A 22,500-nucleotide genomic window follows, 5' to 3' on the forward strand; every position below is an offset into this window, starting at 1 on the left:
GAGATTCCTTTCTCAAGCGAAGCAAAATCTGGATTGCCAGCTTCAAGAAAAAGACACCAGACTCCGGGATCAGAATGCGTTGCTGCAAGAGAGAGACGCTCGTCTTCAGGAGATGACCAAGAAAGCCAACGCCATCGATGGAGAAAATAATCGACTGCAAAGATGAGCTTCAGCAGCTACAACGAGAGAAGGAACAGTTGTCTCCGTGACCTTGAGAACGTCAAGATGCAGAAGAAACAACAAGAGGAAACAAACTCAAGACTCCAACAACAAATCTCTCTTCTCATGAGATGGCGCGATGGTGTGGCCTTTGGCCCTGAGGAAAACTGACGACCAGCTCGCCAATGGGGCTCCATAGGAAGGAACGAAAGATTCATTTTAAGTTTTTAAAGGAATTCTCATTCTTAGTATATTGAAATTGGTTTTGTGAATATATAAAAGGAACTATTTGTAATAAAGTTTGTAGTTATTTTTCTGTCTCATTAGCCAGAGAAAAGTCTTTGATTGTGTGGCCACTTGAATCTATTAATTCGCAAATGACCCAATCATCATCGTAAAAACTATGTTTTTTTATTGCGAACTTGATAACTTTTATCAAGGATGAAATAGAAGGACACATAAAAAGTAATAATGCCATAGAGGATAGTGAAGCGGGATTTACAGAGGGAGGAAGGATTGTGGATAATATATTCATCTTGCAGTACATGGTCGAAGAAACTTTCAAAAATAAGAAAAAACTCATAGTTGCCTCTTTAGATTTCAAAAAAGCTTTCGATTCATAAAAAAGGGAAGCACTGATAGAAACATTAAAGCAATATAAAGGACATACTAGTATAATAAACTTTATAGCTAAAGTATATGTGGGAGACTCTACTACGTTAGACATAAGGGAAAGAATAGAACAAAAATTGAGCGTAAGTAGTGGAATAAAGCAAGGGCTGTACTGGCTCTACAACATTGTTCAAATTAATTACTTATCAGATTATAAAACAAGTAGAAAAAGAAGGTAATGGTTTATAAATGATATAAAGCTAGTAGTATTATTTTTGCTGATGATGTATTAGTGCTTGCTGAGAGTATAGAGGATGCTGAATTGAACATAAGGAAAGTGATAGATATAGGAAAGCAAGGTGGTTTAGACATAAATAGAGATAAAAGTAGTGTACTTATATATAATATGAAGGAGAAACCATATAACATAGAGGGAATAAGAGTAGTAAGCAATATTAAATACCTAGGTATCAAGGTAGATGATAGTAGGTATATTGGCACGCTAGTCCCTCACCCGAAGGTGGTGCGTGGAACCAATACGCAAAATATCTCTCTCTCTCTCTCTCTCTCTCTCTCTCTCTCTCTCTCTCTCTCTCTCTCTCTCTCTCTCTCGTCAGAATTCCTATACAATTCAACCACAAGTGGTTCGAAGTATTCAATTATGAAGATTAAAGTAACAACGCAAAAACTTCACAATATTATCCAAAACAAGTTCTAGTCACTGAAACATTCAGTGATTTACAACATTTAAAATAAAAATTCATTTGACTTTAATGAAAATCGTAATCCATTTCCAAACGATGACAGAGCAACATCTATAACTGAGGAAAGTACTTAGAAAAAGCTTCAACAAGAACACTTTCCTCCCCAAATACTCAACAACAGGCTAATTACTTGTAAACAAACACTCACGTAAGTTCGTCGAGCGCACTCACACAAACTTGAGGCACATGATGACGTATTCCTCCGTGCAGAAACAAAAGTCAAAAAGCTTCATGGCCCGTCATTCACACCGAAAAAAAAGCAAAAAAAAAAAAAAAAAAAAAACATGACACTGATGGACAATGATGCAAACGGCAATAGACTTAATATGGTTAACCTACCATGGAAAAAATGGAATTCCGTCTCGTAATGGCTGTATCAATTTCCATGAGTTGCAAATTTCTTTCGTAGTGTTTTCGAACAAGAAATTTTGTGCAGATATAAGGAGGCGTAGACATAATATTTTGGAAGGCTTACGGCCAATAGGTTTCTGCCAAGATGCTTACACAATTCAATGTAACATCAGTAGGCTAACAATATAAATTATCAACAAAATGCTTCTCAGATAGCATCCCTCAGTGGAAAAGAAAATTATATATATATATGTTATATATATACACATATATATATATATATATATATATATATATATATATATATATATATATATATATATATATATACAGTATATATATATATTTATTTATATATATATGTATATATATATATATATATATATATATATATATATATATATATATATATATATTATACAGTATATATATATATTCATATATACTGTATATAAATACACACACACACACACACATATATATATATACTATATATATATATATATATATATATATATATTTATATAAATTTATATATATGTATATACTATACATATATAAAATATATATATGACAGGAAATTTGAACACCAACACATTACAAATAAAGAAGTAATAAAGCTTAACAACAAAGTAAAAATGTACGTAATTATGCCTATTCAATTCCATATGCCGGTCCCAAAGAGAAATATGTACAAAATGTATTGTTGGATGAATATTACAGCAAAAGAGTTACTTATACAGAGAGCTCAGTCTTGAGCAGAGTCTGAGTTCCCACACATAAAATCTTGAATAAAAACAAACCAGGTTAGAAAAATATATTTGTCAATTAGGGATAAAAAAAAGAATATTACTTATGAAAACATTTTTATAGTATCAGTGATTGAATTTCGGGACTGATTATCAAATAGAATGAAATGTATAAAATGAAGATCATTCAAACGTATGCACCAACATTATGTAATACAGATATGAAAATATCTTGAAAAACCAAATTAATCTATTTACATTTGTTTTAGGTGACTAGTTAAAGGCATAGGCTAACAGTGTTAAACAGATTAAAGTCAAGTAACCATAGAATTGTGAGAAGTATAATTTGTGCTTTGGACTAGAAAAGCTGTATTGGTTGTTTTATAAATATAATTATAGAAATACATTTATATATTTATACATAATACACACACACATTATATATATATATATATATATATATATATATATATATATATATATATATATATATACATAATTGTGTGTATATATATATATATATATATATATATATATATATATATATATATATATATATATATATATATATAGATAGATAGATAGATAGATAGATAGATAGATATGTGTGTAATATGTATAAATACATGAATGTATTTTCTATAATTATATATATACAACAACCATTACAGCTCTCTCTCTCTCTCTCTCTCTCTCTCTCTCTCTCTCTCTCCTCTCTCTCTCTCTCTCTCTATATATATAATATATATATATATATATATATATATATATGTATATAGTATATATATATATATATATATATATATATATATATATAGTATATATATTATATATATACTAACACATATATGTTTAGTTATATGTGTGTATGAATATGTGTATGCATGCATAATGCATGCGCGCACACATTATACCTATATCTATCTATCTATCTATATCTATATATATATATATATATATATATATATATATATATATAATATATATATATATATATATATATAGTATAATAAGATAGATAGATAGAAATACAGATATGTGTGTACAAATGTTTATCCATGCATTTGAATGTATATGTATACATATATATATACATATATATATATATATATATATATATATATATATATATATATATATATATATATATATGTATGAATGTATGTATGTATACATTTATATAAAAAGTTTACATACATACACATGTGTATAACTGAGACAGGGATGATAATGGTTAAAACGTTTTACAGCCCAAATTGTTCAAATAATCCTAATTTTTTGAAAAAATTAAACTCACTTTAATCTGATATTTTGAGACGAAATATTTGCTGAAATTTCGAGAATTCAAAAATAAAACCTGGAGATCGAATCCTATATAAAGAGGTGAACGTCGTTATTCTTCACATATCTAACATGGATAACTTATTTGAAAAGACTTGGTCTTACTTGGCCCTCACAGCTCTCTGCGGAGTCGCCGTGCTCCGTGAAGCCTCCGGGAATCATCTTCGGTACATCTTCACTGGAGTCAACCGTGATGGTCAGGACAACGTCTTTTGGATCGACATTTTCCTTCTCTTTGTTGGACTTGGAGCAGTTCTTTTATTTGATCTGAGACAAGGAAAGCGACGAAAGACTGATGAAGAAGAAGAAGGAGACTTGAAGAAAAGCATTCCGGAGCTCTGTGTCACACTTAAAGAGCAAGTAAAGGATCTGGATGTGATTGTCGTTAATATGACAAAGATTCAGGAGCTGGAGCGCAAGTTGAAAGAAACAGAGGATAGTAAGAAGAAAGAAGAGTTGGGGAATATCTTAAGATTTACAAAGAAGCAGTTGGAGAATCAGGCCTTGGAAGACAAGATCCGTTGCCTTGAGGATCAGAAGAATCTTTTGAAAAGCAGATGGCGGCTTATGAAAGGTCTAAAGCTGAACTGGAAGAAAGGCTCCTTCAGATCAAAGAAGAAAACAAAGACCTGAAGAAAACTGCTAATGAAGTCGCCCAAAGAAATGATGACTTGAATAACCAGGTGATGAGTCAGAGAGCTCACTTAGCTAAGTGCAATTGCCGGTTCGTTCAGCTACAGACTGATGCAGATAAGATGCACAAGAATCTGTGTAAAGTAACTGAAGAAATGATGAAGATGGAAAAACACATCAAGGCACAAGCCGAGACAATCAACCGATGCAGGAATGACAAGGAAGAAATGCAGCTTAAACTTCAAGATCTACAAAAAGAATTAAGATTCCTTTCTCAAGCGAATCAAAATCTGGATTGCCAGCTTCAAGAAAAAGACATCAGACTCCGGGATCAGAATGCGTTGCTGCAAGAGAGAGACCGTCGTCTTCAGGAGATGACCAAGAAAGCCAACGCCATCGATGGAGAAAATAATCGACTGCAAAATGAGCTTCGGCAGCTACAACGAGAGAAGGAACAGTGTCTCCGTGACCTTGAAAACGTCAAGATACAGAAGAAACAACAAGAGGAAACAAACTCAAGACTCCAACAACAAATCTCTCTTCTCATGAGATGGCGCGATGGTGTGGCCTTTGGCCTGAGGAAAACTGACGACCAGCTCGCCAATGGGGCTCCATAGGAAGGAACAAAGATTCATTTTAAGTTTTTAAAGGAATGCTCATTCTTAGTATGTTGAAATTTGTGTTGTGAATTTATAAAAGGAACTATTTGTAATAAATGTTTGTAGTTATTTTTCAGTTTCATTAACCACAGAAATTTGTGTCCATTTGACTCTTTTAATTAGCAAATGACCCAATCATCATCATAAAAACTATGTATTTAATTGCGAACTTGATACCACAATCACTTAAACTTTGGTTTCTTATTGTAATAATATCAAATACAAAAATTCCAAAATTAATTATATCTCATTTGAAGAATATACAAATAAAGGCATCCTCATTCACATTTTTTGTTTTCTTCCTTTCACAAAAGCACATCGTAAATTTTGCCTCTAAACTGAAAAAATCAGGACTTTTATTTTTCCAAACTTTTCAAATCTTTTCATAATGTTTCCTTGAAGGAGAATTAGTTATTAAGTATCGTTAATGGAAATTTAATTAGTGGCTTATGACTTTTCTTGGATGTAAGAGGATCTATGAAGACGCTTGATGATATCCAGGCCATGTTGTCAAGCAAGGGGGCCGGGGAGACCTATCGCTGCCAAAGAGCAACTGACGAGAAAATTAGTTGTTGCTTTTTGTAGTAAAAGTCAAATGACGATGGTCAGCGAGATGGGAAAGAAAAGGATGTGGGAAGGGAAGTAAAGTTAAAGGCTAAAAGGTGGGTGCAGATCGGTTAATCTGAGATAATGAAGATTTCCTAAACTTTTATATGCACCTAGTTTTTAACCGTTTATTTTTGTTCTCACTTCCCTTTTTTCCCTATCACTGACCAGTGATCAAATACTATCAAGAGAAATTAATAAAGTTTAAAATATTCCGAAGATATTTAAGTGAGCAGTCTTTTTTTAGTTACGTTTTCTTTTATGTTTATAAGTAAAAAACACTAGTCTAAATCAATGGTGAATAATGATAGATAAAATATAAATTCTTAATGATATGATTTCTTCTTTTTTTTGTGGGGGGGGGGGTGTTGTAGATGGCATGTTTTTGTTTCCTAAGATAAAACTTACAACAACAAATACAGTCGTTTCTAGTCCTGTGCAGGACAAAGGCCTCAGACATGACATTCCATGTTTTGGGTGATGGCCAGTTTTCGTCACCACCCTGGCCAATGCGGATTGGTGATGGTGGTAGATTCGTATCCGATCGCTCACCTCAAACCAACCTAGTATGGGTGTCCCTGACTAGTACATCTTTGTTGATGATGGCGATACGCAAACCTTTTCACCACGTTAAGGTATCCCCACTCAGAAAACATATTAATAATTTAATATCTCGATGATATATTTTATTTTTAGTGGGAATGGTGAATGATCATGAGTCCTTTGAGGTCCTACATCGATGTATGGCCTTTTCTCCTATACGGTGACCTAGAATTGATTCCATCCGAGGCTGAGGAGATTTAAGAGCTCGGCCAATTCCGTCTTAAGCTATTTACTTGAGTCTTCAATGCCCAGTCGGTCCCAAAGGCCAGTAATTTACGGACCTGTTTCGTACTCAATGCTTATTGATATTGGAGGCAGTGCTGCCAGATATGGGGATTTATCCCTAGATTTGGGGATTTTTGGGTGTCTGGTGGGGATATTCTGTACAAATTTCTATGAAGAAATAAAGATGAGTAAACCTTTATATTGTTGCAATTAGTTTACTTGCACTTATATGAAGTCTAGTTAGTAATTTCTATATTAGTAGAGTCTACAGAATTAGAAGAAAATATATTTGGGGAAATGGGGATTTTTGGGTGTCTGGTGGGGATATTCTGTACAAATTTCTATGAAGAAATAAAGATGAGTAAACCTTTATATTGTTGCAATTAGTTTACTTGCACTTATATAAAGTCTAGTTAGTAATTTCTATATTAGTAGAGCCTACAGAATTAGAAGAAAATATATTTGTGGAAATGGGGATTTTTGGGCGGTTTTAGCGGATTTTTGGTTGTTTTGGGGATTTTTAGACTACCCCGTCTGGCAGCACTGATTGGAAGGGAGACATCTCAGATAAGAGGCGTCAATGACCTCAGATGTCAGGATGCCTGAAAACTTTAAATCAATCAATCTCAGATAAGATTTAGTCAGTTGGGAATGATTAATGATCATTGATATCGTTCCTGTAGAGTTCATTTCTCCTGAAGGTATTTTGTATATATATATATATATATATATATATATATATATATATATATTATATATATATACATAATTGTGTGTGTATATATATATATATATATATATGAATAGATAGATAGATAGATAGATAAATAGATATGTGTGTAATATGTATAAATACATAAATGTATTTTCTATAATCATATATATACAACAACTATTACAACTCTCTCTCTCTCTCTCTCTCTCTCTCTCTCTCTCTCTCTCTCTATATATATATATATATATATGTATATATTTATATATATATATATATATGTATATATATTTATATATATATATATATATGTATATATATATATATATTTATATATATATATATATATATATATTTATATATATATATATATTTATATATATATATATATATATATATATATTTATACTAACACACATATATGTTTAGTTATATATGTGTGTATGAATATGTGTATGCATGCATATGCATGTGCAGACACATTATACCTATATCTATCTATCTATATATATATATATATATATATATATATAGATAGATAGATAGATAGATAGATAGATAGATAGATAGATAGATAGATATATAAATACAGATATGTGTGTACAAATGTTTATCCATGCATTTGAATGTATATATATACATATATATATATATATATATATATGTATGTATGTATGTATGTATACATTTATATAAAAAGTTTACATACATACACATGTGTATAACTGAGACAGGGATGATAATGGTTAAAACGTTTTACAGTCAAAATGTTCAAATAATCCTAATTTTTTGAAAAATTAAACTCACTTTAATCTGATATTTTCAGACGAATATTTAAAGAAATTTCTTGAATTTAAAAATAAAACCTGGAGATCGAATCCTATATAAAGAGGTGAACGTCGTTATTCATCACATATCTAACATGGATAAGTTATTTGAAAAGACTTGGCCTTACTTGGCCCTCACAGCTCTCTGCGGAGTCGCCGTGCTCCGTGAAGCCTCCGGGAATCATCTTGGGTACATCTTCCCTGGAGTCAACCGTGATGGTCAGGACAACGTCTTCTGGATCGACATTTTCCTTCTCTTTGTTGGACTTGGAGCAGTTCTTTTATTTGATCTGAGACAACGAAAGCGACGAAAGACTGATGAAGAAGAAGAAGGAGACTTGAAGAAAAGCATTCCGGAGCTCTGTGTCACACTTAAAGAGCAAGTAAAGGATCTGGATGTGATTGTCGTTAATATGACAAAGATTCAGGAGCTGGAGCGCAAGTTGAAAGAAACAGAGGATTTGAAGAAGAAAGAAGAGTTGGGGAATGTCTTAAGATTTACAAAGAAGCAGTTGGAGAATCAGGCCTTGGAAGACAAGATCCGGTGCCTCGAGGATCAGAAGAATCTTTTGGAAAAGCAGATGGCGGCTTATGAAAGGTCTAAAGCTGAACTGGAAGAAAAGCTCCTTCAGGTCAAAGAAGAAAACAAAGACCTGAAGAAAACTGCTGATGAAGTCGCCCAAAGAAATGATGACTTGAATAACCAGGTGATGAGTCTGACAGCTCACTTGGCTAAGTGCAATTGCCGGCTCGTTCAGCTACAGACTGATGCAGATGAGATGCACAAGAATCTGTGTAAAGTGACTGAAGAAATGATGAAGATGGAAAAACACATCAAGGCACAAGCCGAGACAATCAACCGATTCAAGAATGACAAAGCAGAGATGCAGCTTAAACTTCAAGATCTACAAAAAGAAGTAAGATTCCTTTCTCAAGCGAAACAAAATCTGGATTGCCAGCTTCAAGAAAAAGACACCGGACTCCGGGATCAGAATGCGTTGCTGCAAGAGAGAGACGCTCGTCTTCAGGAGATGACCAAGAAAGCCAACGCCATCGATGGAGAAAATAATCGACTGCAAGATGAGCTGCAGCAGCTACAACGAGAGAAGGAACAGTGTCTCCGTGACCTTGAGAACGTCAAGATGCAGAAGAAACAACAAGAGGAAACAAACTCAAGACTCCAACAACAAATCTCTCTTCTCATGAGATGGCGCGATGGTGTGGCCTTTGGCCTGAGGAAAACTGACGACCAGCTCGCCAATGGGGCTCCATAGGAAGGAACAAAGATTCATTTTAAGTTTTTAAAGGAATTCTCATTCTTAGTATGTTGAAATTTGTTTTGTGAATTTATAAAAGGAACTATTTGTAATAAATGTTTGTAATTATTTTTCTGTTTCATTAACCACATAAATTTGTGCCCATTTGACTCTCTTAATTAGCAAATGAGCCAATCATCATCATAAATCTATGTATTTAATTGCGAACTTGATAACGCAATCATTTAAATTTGTGTTTCTTATTGTAATAATATCAAATACAATCATTCCAAAATTAATTATATCTCATTTGAAGAATATACAAATAAAGGCATCCACATTCACATTTTTTTTTTCATTTTCACAAAAGCACATCGTAAAATTTGCCTCTAAACTGAAAGAATCAGGACTTTTATTTTTCCAAACTTTTCAAACCTTTTCATAATGTTTCCTTGAAGGAGAATTAGTTATTAAGTATCGTTAATGGAAATTTAATTAGTGGCTTATGACTTTTCTTGGATGTAAGAGGATCTATGAAGACGCTTGATGATATCCAGGCCATGTTGTCAAGCAAGGGGGCCGGGGAGACCTATCGCTGCCAAAGAGCAACTGACGAGAAAATTAGTTGTTCCTTTTTGTAGTAAAAGTCAAATGACGATGGTCAGCGAAATGGGAAAAAAAAAAAGGATGTGGGAAGGGAAGTAAAGTTAAAGGCTAAAAGGTGGGTGCAGATCGGTTAATCTGAGATAATGAAGATTTCCTAAACTTTTATATGCACCCACTTTTTAACCGTTTATTTTTGTTGTCACTTCCCTTTTTTCCCTATCACTGACCAGTGATCAAATACTATCAAGAGAAATTAATAAAGTTTAAAATATTCCGAAGATATTTAAGTGAGCAGTCTTTTTTTAGTTACGTTTTTTTTATGTTTATAAGTAAAAAACACTAGTCTAAATCAATAGAGGATAATGATTTGCAGAGGGTTTTGGGCAGGGGTCTCAGCACTTTTGGGGATTGAAAACACCATTGAGAAAGAGACCTTTCTTAATCAAATCTGCTTCAAGGTTTTTTAGATAAAATCTAAAATCTTAATGATATGATTTCTTCTTTTTTTGTGGGGGGGGGGGGTGTTGTATATGGCATGTTTTTATATTTCCTAAGATAAAACTTACAACAACAAATACAGTCGTTTCTAGTCCTGTGCAGGACAAAGGCCTCAGACATGACAATTCATGTTTTGGGGCTTGGCCAGTTTTCGTCACCACCCTGGCCAATGCGGATTGGTGATGGTGGTAGATTCGTATCCGATCGTTCACCTCAAACCAACCTAGTATGGGTGTCCCTGACTAGTACATCTTTGTTGATGATGGCTTACGCAAACCTTTTCACCACGTTAAGGTATCCCCACTCAGAAAACATATTAATAATTTAATATCTCGATGATATATTTTATTTTTAGTGGGAATGGTGAATGAGTATGAGTCCTTTGAGGTCCTACATCGATGTATACCCTTTTCTCCTATACGGTGACCTAGAATTGATTCCATCCGAGGCTGAGGAGATTTAAGAGCTTGGCCAATACCGTCTTAAGCTATTTACTTGAGTCTTCAATGCCCAGTCGGTCCCAAAGGCCAGTAATTTACGGACCTGTCTCGTACTCAATGGCTATTGATATTGGAGGCAGTGCTGCCAGAAATGGGGATTTATCCCTAGATTTGGGGATTTTTGGGTGTCTGGTGGGGATATTCTGTACAAATTCCTATGAAGAAATAAAGATGAGTAAACCTTTATATTGTTGCATTTAGTTTACTTGCACTTATATAAAGTCTAGTTAGTAATTTCTATATTAGTAGAGCCTACAGAATTAGAAGAAATATATTTGTGGAAATGGGGATTTTTGGGTGTTTTTTGCGGATTTTTAGTTGTTTTGGGGATTTTTAGACTACCCCGTCCGGCAGCACTGATTGGAAGGGAGACATCTCAGCTAAGATTTAGTCAGTTGGGAGGGATTAATGATCATTGATATCGTTCCTGTAGAGTTCATTTCTCCTGAAGGTATTTTGTATATGTATATATATATATATATATATATATGAATAGATAGATAGATAGATAGATAGATAAATAGATATGTGTGTAATATGTATAAATACATGAATGTATTGGCTATATTTATATATATACAACAACTATTAAAGCTCTCTCTCTCTCTCTCTCTCTCTCTCTCTCTCTATATATATATATATATATATATATATATATATAATTTATTTATATATATATATATATATATATATGTATGTATATATATATATATATATATATATTATATACTAACACACACATATGTTTAGTTATATATGTGTGTATGAATATGTGTATGCATGCATATGCATGTGCAGACACATTATACCTATATCTATCTATCTATCTATATATATATATATATATATATAGATAGATAGATAGATAGATAGATATATATATATATATATATATATAATATACAGATATGTGTGTACAAATGTTTATCCATGCATTTGAATGTATATATATATATATATATATATATATGTATGTATGTATGTATGTATGTATGTATACATTTATATAAAAAGTTTACATACATACACATGTGTATAACTGAGACAGGGATGATAATGGTTAAAACGTTTTACAGTCAAAATGTTCAAATAATCCTAATTTTTTGAAAAATTAAACTCACTTTAATCTGATATTTTGAGACGAATACTTAAAGAAATTTCTTGAATTTAAAAATAAAACCTGGAGATCGAATCCTATATAAAGAGGTGAACGTCGTTATTCATCACATATCTATTATGGATAACTTATTTGAAAAGACTTGGCCTTACTTGGCCCTCACAGCTCTCTGCGGAGTCGCCTTGCTCCGTGAAGCCTCCGGGAATCATCTTCGGTACATCTTCACTGGAGTCAGCCGTGATGGTCATGACAACGTCTTCTGGATCGACATTTTCCTTCTCTTTGTTGGACTTGGAGCAGTTCTTTTATTTGATCTGAGACAACGAAAGCGACGAAAGACTGATGAAGAAGAAGAAGGAGACTTGAAGAAAAGCATTTCGGAGCTCTGTGTCACACTTAAAGAGCAAGTAAAGGATCTGGATGTGATTGTCGTTAATATGACAAAGATTCAGGAGCTGGAGCGCAAGTTGAAAGAAACAGAGGATAGTAAGAAGAAAGAAGAGTTGGGGAATGTCTTAAGATTTACAAAGAAGCAGTTGGAGAATCAGGCTTTGGGAGACAAGATCCGTTGCCTTGAGGATCAGAAGAATCTTTTGGAAAAGCAGATGGCGGCTTATGAAAGGTCTAAAGCTGAACTGGAAGAAAAGCTCCTTCAGGTCAAAGAAGAAAACAAAGACCTGAAGAAATATGCTGATGAAGTGGCTAAAAGAAATGATGACTTGAATAACCAGGTGATGAGTCTGACAGCTCACTTGGCTAATTACAATTGCCGGCTCGTTCAGCTACAGACTGATGCAGAGAATATGCACAAGAATCTGTGTAAAGTGACTGAAGAAATGATGAAGATGGAAAAACACATCAAGGAACAAGCTGAGACAATCAACCGATGCAAGAATGACAGGGAAGAGATGCAGCTTAAACTTCAAGATCTACAAAAAGAACTGAGATTCCTTTCTCAAACGAAGCAAAATCTGGATTGCCAGCTTCAAGAAAAAGACATCAGACTCCGGGATCAGAAAGCGTTGCTGCAAGAGAGAGACGCTCGTCTTCAGGAGATGACCAAGAAAGCCAACGCCATCGATGGAGAAAATAATCGACTGCAAAATGAGCTGCAGCAGCTACGACGAGAGAAGGAGCAGTGTCTCCGTGACCTTGAGAACGTCAAGATGCAGAAGAAACAACAAGAGGAAACAAACTCAAGACTCCAACAACAAATCTCTCTTCTCATGAGATGGCGCGATGGTGTGGCTTTTGGCCTGAGGAAAACTGACGACCAGCTCGCCAATGGGGCTCCATAGGAGGGAAGAAAGATTCATTTTAAGTTTTTAAAGGAATGCTCATTCTTAGTATGTTGAAATTTGTTTTGTGAATTTATAAAAGGAACTATTTGTAATAAATGTTTGTAATTATTTTTCTGTTTCATTAACCACAGAAATTTGTGCCCATTTGACTCTTTTAATTAGCAAATGACCCATTCATCATCATAAAAACTATGTATTTAATTGCGAACTTGATAACGCAATCATTTAAAGTTTGGTTTCTTATTGTAATGATATCAAATACAAAAATTCCAAAATTAATTATATCTCATTTGAAGGATATACAAATAAAGGCATCCACATTCACATTTTTTTTTCATTTTCACAAAAGCACATCGTAAATTTTGCCTCTAAATTGAAAGAATCAGGACTTTTATTTTTTCAAACTTTTCAAAAATTTTCATAATGTTTCCTTGAAGGAGAATTAGTTATTAAGTATCGTTAATGGAAATTTAATTAGTGGCTTATGACTTTTCTTGGATGTAAGAGGATCTATGAAGACACTTGATGATATCCATGCCATGTTGTCAAGCAAGGGGGCCGGGGAGACCTATCGCTGCCTAAGAGCAAATGACGTGAAAATTAGTTGTTGCTTTTTGTAGTAAAAGTCAAATGACGATGGTCAGCGAGATGGGAAAGAAAAGGATGTGGGAAGGGAAGTAAAGTTAAAGGCTAAAAGGTGGGTGCAGATCGGTTAATCTGAGATAATGAAGATTTCCTAAACTTTTATATGCACCTACTTTTTAACCGTTTATTTTTGTTGTCACTTCCCTTTTTTCCCTATCACTGACCAGTGATCAAATACTATCAAGAGAAATTAATAAAGTTTAAAATATTCCGAAGATATTTAAGTGAGCAGTCTTTTTTTAGTTACGTTTTCTTTTATGTTTATAAGTAAAAAACACTAGTCTAAATCAATAGTGGATAATGATTTGCAGAGGGTTTTGGGCAGGGGTCTCAGCACTTTTGGGGATTGAAAACACCATTGAGAAAGAGACCTTTCTTAATCAAATATGCTTCAAGGTTTTTTAGATGAAATATAAATTCTTAATGATATGATTTCTTCTCTTTTTGTGGGGGGGGGGTGCTTTAGATGGCATGTTTTTATGTTTCCTAAGATAAAACTTACAACAACAAATACAGTCGTTTCTAGTCCTGTGCAGGACAAAGGCCTCAGACATGACAATTCATGTATTGGGGCTTGGATAGTTTTCGTCACCACCCTGGCCAATGCGGATTGGTGATGGTGGTAGATTCGTATCCGATCGCTCACCTCAAACCAACCTAGTATGGGTGTCCCTGACTAGTACATCTTTGTTGATGATGGCGATACGCAAACCTTTTCACCACGTTAAGGTATCCCCACTCAGAAAACATATTAATAATTTAATATCTCGATGATATATTTTATTTTTAGTGGGAATGGTGAATGAGTATGAGTCCTTTGAGGTCCTACATCGATGTATACCCTTTTCTCCTATACGGTGACCTAGAATTGATTCCATCCGAGGCTGAGGAGATTCAAGAGCTCGGCTAATTCCGTCTTAAGCTATTTACTTGAGACATTGATCAGATTCTTCAATGCCCAGTCGGTTCCAAAGGCCAGTGATTTACGGACCTGTATCTTACTCAATGCTTATTGATATTGGAAGCAGTGCTGCCAGATATGGGGATTTATCCCTAGATTTGGGGATTTTTGGGTGTCTGGTGGGGATATTCTGTACAAATTTCTATGAAGAAATAAAGATGAGTAAACCTTTATATTGTTGCAATTAGTTTACTTGTACTTATAGAAAGTCTAGTTAGTAATTTCTATATTAGTAGAGCCTACTGAATTAGAAGAAAATATATATGTGGAAATGGGGATTTTTGGGTGTTTTTTGCGGATTTTTGGTTGTTTTGGGGATTTTTAGACTACCCGTCCGGCAGCACTGATTGGAAGGGAGACATCTCAGATAAGAGGCGTCAATGACCTCAGATGTCAGGATGCCTGAAAACTTTAAATCAATCAATCTCAGATAAGATTTAGTCAGTTGGGAGTGACTAATGATCATTGATATCGTTCCTGTAGAGTTCACTTCTCCTGAAGGTATTTTGTAGCTTCAGAACGAAAGAAAAAAACCGTTATTTTAATCGGAAATTCTCCGTAAAAATATACTGTTCTTAACCGTATTTCAGGAAAATACAGCCGACCGTAATTTTACCCTACTTTGTTATGATCTTTTACGGCTTGGTGACCGTAATATCACTCCTTTACGTCAATATATCCGGTCATCATTTAGAAATGGTATATAAGTTCATAATGCAGTTCAAAGGATTTACTTTTAATATTTACTATAAATGGATCATATTTCACTTTACGTTCCTTGAGGTCACGGTATTCCTAACCCGTATTTTTAAGTTGGCAGAATCTGGATTTTACCAATTCCGTTTACTTTTCCTATGAGAATTTTAATTTTATTTGCATCCTACTGACTTACATAATCTCCCCATGTAGTAATTAATTCAATTTACCTTTTTACAGTGTTCAAGCTATTCAGAATTTAGAATTATCTTGGAATTTCTCAACGGCAAACCCTCTAAAAATGATCACCTTCCTTACTTTGTTGTTGTATACATCTTTTTTTTTCATACTTTAACCCTCTCATGTGTAGTCTTGCCTAATTAATGTAATTCAGTAATTCTCTTATAGAGAAATGAATCTCCTTGATATATCATCACCTCTTCCTTTTGCCACGATTTTAGTTAATATGTTCATGTTTCAACCAAATCTGTGTTTTTTTATATCATTATTAGTAAACATCCCTTCTTTTTTTTTTTTTTTTTTTTTTTTTTTTTTTTTTTGTGGGGGGAAGGGGGGTGGGGTGATTGCCCTCTTAAATTTTTTTTATTATAATTCTAATTTTGGCCTTTGGTTGTTTAAGGTGATTAACTTTATTCTTTTCCCGTTCCATTAATTTTACACTATTTTGTTCAACTGAGTTTAGATTTTTTTCTTGTTTTGTTTTAGAGGGTATTTTATTTTTGAATTTTGGCTGGCATGTACGAATAAATTCTTATCTGATTTTTAGCATTTTATATCTGTAGCCGATCTGGCTCCATTTTTCCAAAGGCAGTGTATATATACTTTATTCTTGTTTTAATTGGCCTTAACCTGTTACTGTGTTAACCATCTGTCATCATTTTACAGTTTTATATAATTTTTTTTGTGATGTTATTGCGTCCTATGTTTTGACATTATTTAGTTTTCAGATAAATTTCAATATTTAAAAGTTTTTTCATCATGGTTTTCCAGTTAAAGTGTCAGCTGACATTTACCATTTCTTTTCATCATGGTTTTCCAGGTAAAGTGTCAGCTGACATTTGCCATTTCTTTTCATCATGGTTTTCCAGGTAAAGTGTCAGGTGACATTTGCCATTTCTTTTCATCATGGTTTTCCAGGTAAAGTGTCAGGTGACATTTGCCATTTCTTTTCATCATGGTTTTCCAGTTAAAGTGTCAGCTGACATTTACCATTTCTTTTCATCATGGTTTTCCAGTTAAAGTGTCAGCTGACATTTGCCATTTCTTTTCATCATGGTTTTCCAGTTAAAGTGTCATCTGACATTTACCATTTCTTTTCATCATGGTTTTCCAGTTAAAGTGTCAGCTGACATTTACCATTTCTTTTCATCATGGTTTTCCAGTTAAAGTGTCAGCTGACATTTGCCATTTCTTTTCATCATGGTTTTCCAGTTAAAGTGTCATCTGACATTTACCATTTCTTTTCATCATGGTTTTCCAGTTAAAGTGTCAGCTGACATTTGCCATTTCTTTTCATCATGGTTTTCCAGTTAAAGTGTCAGCTGACATTTGCCATTTCTTTTCATCATGGTTTTCCAGTTAAAGTGTCAGCTGACATTTGCCATTTCTTTTCATCATGGTTTTCCAGGTAAAGTGTCAGGTGACATTTGCCATTTCTTTTCATCATGGTTTTCCAGTTAAAGTGTCAGCTGACATTTACCATTTCTTTTCATCATGGTTTTCCAGTTAAAGTGTCAGCTGACATTTGCCATTTCTTTTCATCATGGTTTTCCAGGTAAAGTGTCATCTGACATTTACCATTTCTTTTCATCATGGTTTTCCAGTTAAAGTGTCAGCTGACATTTGCCATTTCTTTTCATCATGGTTTTCCAGGTAAAGTGTCAGCTGACATTTGCCATTTCTTTTCATCATGGTTTTCCAGGTAAAGTGTCAGCTGACATTTGCCATTTCTTTTCATCATGGTTTTCCAGTTAAAGTGTCAGCTGACATTTGCCATTTCTTTTCATCATGGTTTTCCAGTTAAAGTGTCAGCTGACATTTGCCATTTCTTTTCATCATGGTTTTCCAGGTAAAGTGTCAGCTGACATTTGCCATTTCTTTTCATCATGGTTTTCCAGGTAAAGTGTCAGCTGACATTTGCCATTTCTTTTCATCATGGTTTTCCAGTTAAAGTGTCAGCTGACATTTACCATTTCTTTTCATCATGGTTTTCCAGTTAAAGTGTCAGCTGACATTTACCATTTCACAGGTCTAATTGATCATGTAGTTTTTATGGTTTCAGATGACATTTGTGTGTTCACAAGTTTAGTGCAGTACTCATTTAGCATTATAAAACTTTTAATTGATCTCCTTTCGTGCTGTTTTCTCTGATCCTCAACTTTTACGTTTTTTGATGATTTTATTTTTTTTTTGTTTTTGTTTAGTTTTGATCGATACGTCCCCTTTAATGGCTTATCTTTGGCCAGTTATATTTCGGGAAACCATTCTCTCTCTCTCTCTCTCTCTCTCTCTCTCTCTCTCTCTCAATTTAGTATCTTTTCAGTTTCTGCGAGATTTTCTTCATCTCTCTCTCTCTCTCTCTCTCTCTCTCTCTCTCTCTCAATTAAGTATCTTTTCAGTTTCTGCGAGATTTCATCATTATCTCTCTCTCTCTCTCTCTCTCTCTCTCTCTCTCTCTCTTCAATTAAGTATCTTTTCAGTTTCTGCGAGATTTTCTTCATCATTATCTCTCTCTCTCTCTCTCTCTCTCTCTCTCTCAATTAAGTATCTTTTCAGTTTCTGCGAGATTTTCTTCATCATTATCTCTCCTCTCTCTCTCTCTCTCTCTCTCTCTCTCTCTCTATTTAGTATCTTCAGTTTCTGCGAGATTTTCTTCATCATTATCTCTCTCTCTCTCTCTCTCTCTTCTCTCTCTCTCTCTCTATTTAGTATCTTCAGTTTCTGCGAGATTTTCTTCATCATTCTTAGTAACAATTTTATCTTACATGTAAATGATATTTTATTTAACCATGTTTACTTACTGTTACCCTTACTAGTAATATTTTTTTCTTTTTTATCCTTAACTTTTGCCACTTTATAATTGTGCTTTCAGAGATTATTTTAGAGTTTTAAATGTCATCCACTGTTAAACATTTGTGGTTTTGATCAACCTTGAGAGTTTTGTAATTTATAATTACCCTTTATCACTTTTTATTAATTTAGCCATTTTCGTACGTTTGTAAAATATTTTATTTTAGTTTGTCATTACTTCTCTTGAAGGTCATGTATTTCCTTTCCTCACTGGGCTATTTACCCCATTGGAGCCCTTGGGCTTATAGTATCCTGTTTTTTCCAATTAGGGTTGTAGCTTAGGTAGTAATTCGAACTTATGTAAAATATTTTATTTTGGATTTTCATTACTTCTCTTGAAGGTCATTTATTTCCTTTCCTCACTGGGCTATTTACCCCATTGGAGCCCTTGGACTTATAGCATCCTGTTTTTTCTAATTAGGGTTGTAGCTTAGGTAGTAATTCGAACTTATGTAAAATATTTTATTTTGGGTTTTCATTACTTCTCTTGAAGTTTATTTATTTTCTTTCCTCTCTGGGCTATTTACCCCATTGGAGACCTTGGACTTATAGCATCCTGTTTTTTCCAATTAGGGTTGTAGCTTAGGTAGTAATTCGAACTTATGTAAAATATTCTATTTTGGGTTTTCATTACTTCTCTTGAAGGTCATGTATTTCCTTTCCTCACTGGGATTTTTTCCCTATTGGAGCCCTTGTACTTATAGTATCCTGTTTTTTCTAATTAGGGTTGTAGCTTAGGTATTAATAATAATGATAATAACTGATTTATATCATTTTATAATCTTAGCTGATACTCACCAAGACTCATTTCAGTCTGTCCTTTCTTTATGTGTAATTCTTCCATTTGCAATGAAGCTCATAGCGCTTCTCATGTATCTGTATTGATACTCCCAAGTTGCAATATGTATTAATTGTATTCATATTTATTTTGTAATACTCACATCTAATTTCATTCTTGATTTATCATGATATTAGTCGAGTGTTCTAATATTATAAGATAATTGATTGTATAACCTTCAAGGAGAAATTATATAATCTATAAAGATTTTTATTCATTTATTGCGTGAGATTAAAGTGGAGAGTTAATTGCAATTAAAGTTTCTCGCTTATTTATAATTAATTAATTTTAAATTATAAGAATTATAAGAATCCTAACTTTAGTTTTCAATATATCTACGCCTTCATAATTAATAATGTTTAATAAATAATTTTTTAGACTACATTGAAATATTGCCAGTTGTATAAAGTAAGAATTTCACATGGCACGTTTCACACAAAAAAAAAAAAAAAAAAAAAAAAAAAATTCTGGTAAGACATAGATGAGATTTACTGGAAAAGAGTTTAATAAATAATTTGTTACACTACATTGAAATATTGCCAGTTGTATAAAGTAAGAATTTCACATGGCACATTTCACAAAAAAAAAAAAAAAAAAAAAAAAATTCTGGTAAGACATAGATGAGATTTACTGGAAAAGAGTTTAATAAATAATTTTTTACACTACATTGAAATATTGACAGTTGTATAAAGTAAGAATTTCACATGGCACATTTCACCAAAAAAAAAAAAAAAAAAAAAAAAAATATCTGGTAAGACATAAATGAGATTTACTGGAAAAGAAGTATCGTATGTCACATCAGTGGTTTTGAATTAACACTACTGTTTTCTGTTTCTTATCTAATCATCCCTGGCCTATTAGATTTATAAGTCTGTTGTTATAATTCCGAAATTTCAACACGCATGGAACTAATTACTAAGTATAATTTTAAAATTAGTTATTTATTAGACTATCAATAATACCACAACCGATGAACAAGAGGGCAACTTTTTATTTCTAGCTCCCCTTTAAACTTACCTGAATTGAAAGGATTTTTTTTGCCACTACAGTTTTGAAATCTACATATTCGTCTGGTCGCTTTTATATAATTACATCTTTACCATCATATCAATTCAGTTTTTTTTCACAGTTAGCTGGTTATTTTAACCATACTATTTCAGCTGATTCCTTCATTTTAGAGGTAAAATTTACTATGTGCTTTTATGAAAATGGAAAAAAAAAATTGAATGTGGATGTCTGTATTTGTATATTCTTCAAATGACATATGATTAATTTTGGAATTTTTGTATTTGGTATCATTACAATAAGATACCAAAGTTTTAATTATTGCGTTATCAAGTTCGCAATAAAATACATAGTTGTTATGATGATGATTGGGTCATTTGCGAATTAATACATTCAAGTGGGCACAACAATCAAAGATATTTCTGTTGTTAATGAAACTGAAAAATAATTACAAACATTTATTACAAATAGTTCCTTTTATATATTCACAAAACAAATTTCAACATACTAAGAATGAGAATTCCTTTAAAAACTTAAAATGAATCTTTGTTCCTTCCTATGGAGCCCCATTGGCGAGCTGGTCGTCAGTTTTCCTCAGGCCAAAGGCCACACCATCGCGCCATCTCATGAGAAGAGAGATTTGTTGTTGGAGTCTTGAGTTTGTTTCCTCTTGTTGTTTCTTCTGCATCTTGACGTTCTCAAGGTCACGGAGACACTGTTCCTTCTCTCGTTGTAGCTGCCGCAGCTCATTCTGCAGTAGATTATTTTCTCCATCGGTGGCGTTGGCTTTCTTGGTCATCTCCTGAAGACGAGCGTCTCTCTCTTGCAGCAACGCATTCTGATCCCGGAGTCTGATGTCTTTTTCTTGAAGCTGGCAATCCAGATTTTGTTTCGCTTGAGAAAGGAATCTTACTTCTTTTTGTAGATCTTGAAGTTTAAGCTGCAGCTCTTCCTTGTCATTCTTGAATCGGTTGATTGTCTCGGCTTGTGCCTTGATGTGTTTTTCCATCTCCATAATTTCTTCAGACACTTTACACAGATTCTTGTGCATCTTATCTGCATCAGTCTGTAGCTGAACGAGCTGGCAATTGTAATTAGCCAAGTGAGCTCTCAGACTCATCATCTGGTTATTCAAGTCATCATTTCTTTGGGCCACTTCATCAGCATATTTCTTCAGGTCTTTGTTTTCTTCTTTGATCTGAAGGAGCTTTTCTTCCAGTTCAGCTTTAGACCTTTCATAAGCCGCCATCTGCTTTTCCAAAAGATTCTTCTGATCCTCAAGGCAACGGATCTTGTCTCCCAAAGCCTGATTCTCCAACTGCTTCTTTGTAAATCTTAAGATATTCCCCAACTCTTCTTTCTTCTTATAATCCTCTGTTTCTTTCAACTTGCGCTCCAGCTCCTGAATCTTTGTCATATTAACGACAATCACATCCAGATCCTTTACTTGCTCTTTAAGTGTGACACAGAGCTCCGGAATGCTTTTCTTCAAGTCTCCTTCTTCTTCTTCATCAGTCTTTCGTCGCTTTTCTTGTCTCAGATCAAATAAAAGAACTGCTCCAAGTCCAACAAAGAGAAGGAAAATGTCGATCCAGAAGACGTTGTCCTGACCATCACGGTTGACTCCAGTGAAGATGTACCGAAGATGATTCCCGGAGGCTTCACGGAGCACAGCGACTCCGCAAAAAGCTGTGAGGGCCAAGTAAGGCCAAGTCTTTTCAAATAAGTTATCCATGTTAGATATGT

General features: G+C 33.7%; 3 protein-coding genes across 3 annotated transcripts; 2 read left to right on the top strand and 1 right to left on the bottom strand.

The window, feature by feature from the left end:
- The first annotated feature begins 8,336 nt into the window (after positions 1-8,336).
- LOC137619997 (golgin subfamily A member 6-like protein 7) lies at positions 8,337-9,515 on the top strand. Its single transcript, XM_068350278.1, has one exon. The coding sequence runs from the start codon at positions 8,337-8,339 to the stop codon at positions 9,513-9,515; it is 1,179 nt and encodes a 392-aa protein (XP_068206379.1).
- A 2,822-nt stretch (positions 9,516-12,337) lies between these two features.
- On the top strand, positions 12,338-13,516 carry LOC137619998 (golgin subfamily A member 6-like protein 7). Its single transcript, XM_068350279.1, has one exon. It carries the CDS (start codon positions 12,338-12,340, stop codon positions 13,514-13,516), a length of 1,179 nt encoding a protein of 392 aa, XP_068206380.1.
- A 7,794-nt stretch (positions 13,517-21,310) lies between these two features.
- LOC137619999 (myosin heavy chain, clone 203-like) lies at positions 21,311-22,489 on the bottom strand. The gene has a single exon (XM_068350280.1). It carries the CDS (start codon positions 22,487-22,489, stop codon positions 21,311-21,313), a length of 1,179 nt encoding a protein of 392 aa, XP_068206381.1.
- Between the last annotated feature and the right edge of the window lie 11 nt (positions 22,490-22,500).

The sequence above is a fragment of the Palaemon carinicauda genome, chromosome 26 (genome assembly GCF_036898095.1).
Source record: "Palaemon carinicauda isolate YSFRI2023 chromosome 26, ASM3689809v2, whole genome shotgun sequence".
NCBI lineage: Eukaryota > Metazoa > Arthropoda > Malacostraca > Decapoda > Palaemonidae > Palaemon > Palaemon carinicauda.

Coding starts and splice junctions, on each gene's coding strand:
- LOC137619999 (XM_068350280.1), bottom strand. CDS start 22,489: ATGGATAACTTATTTGAAAAGACTTGGCCTTACTTGGCCCTCACAGCT.
- LOC137619997 (XM_068350278.1), top strand. CDS start 8,337: ATGGATAAGTTATTTGAAAAGACTTGGCCTTACTTGGCCCTCACAGCT.
- LOC137619998 (XM_068350279.1), top strand. CDS start 12,338: ATGGATAACTTATTTGAAAAGACTTGGCCTTACTTGGCCCTCACAGCT.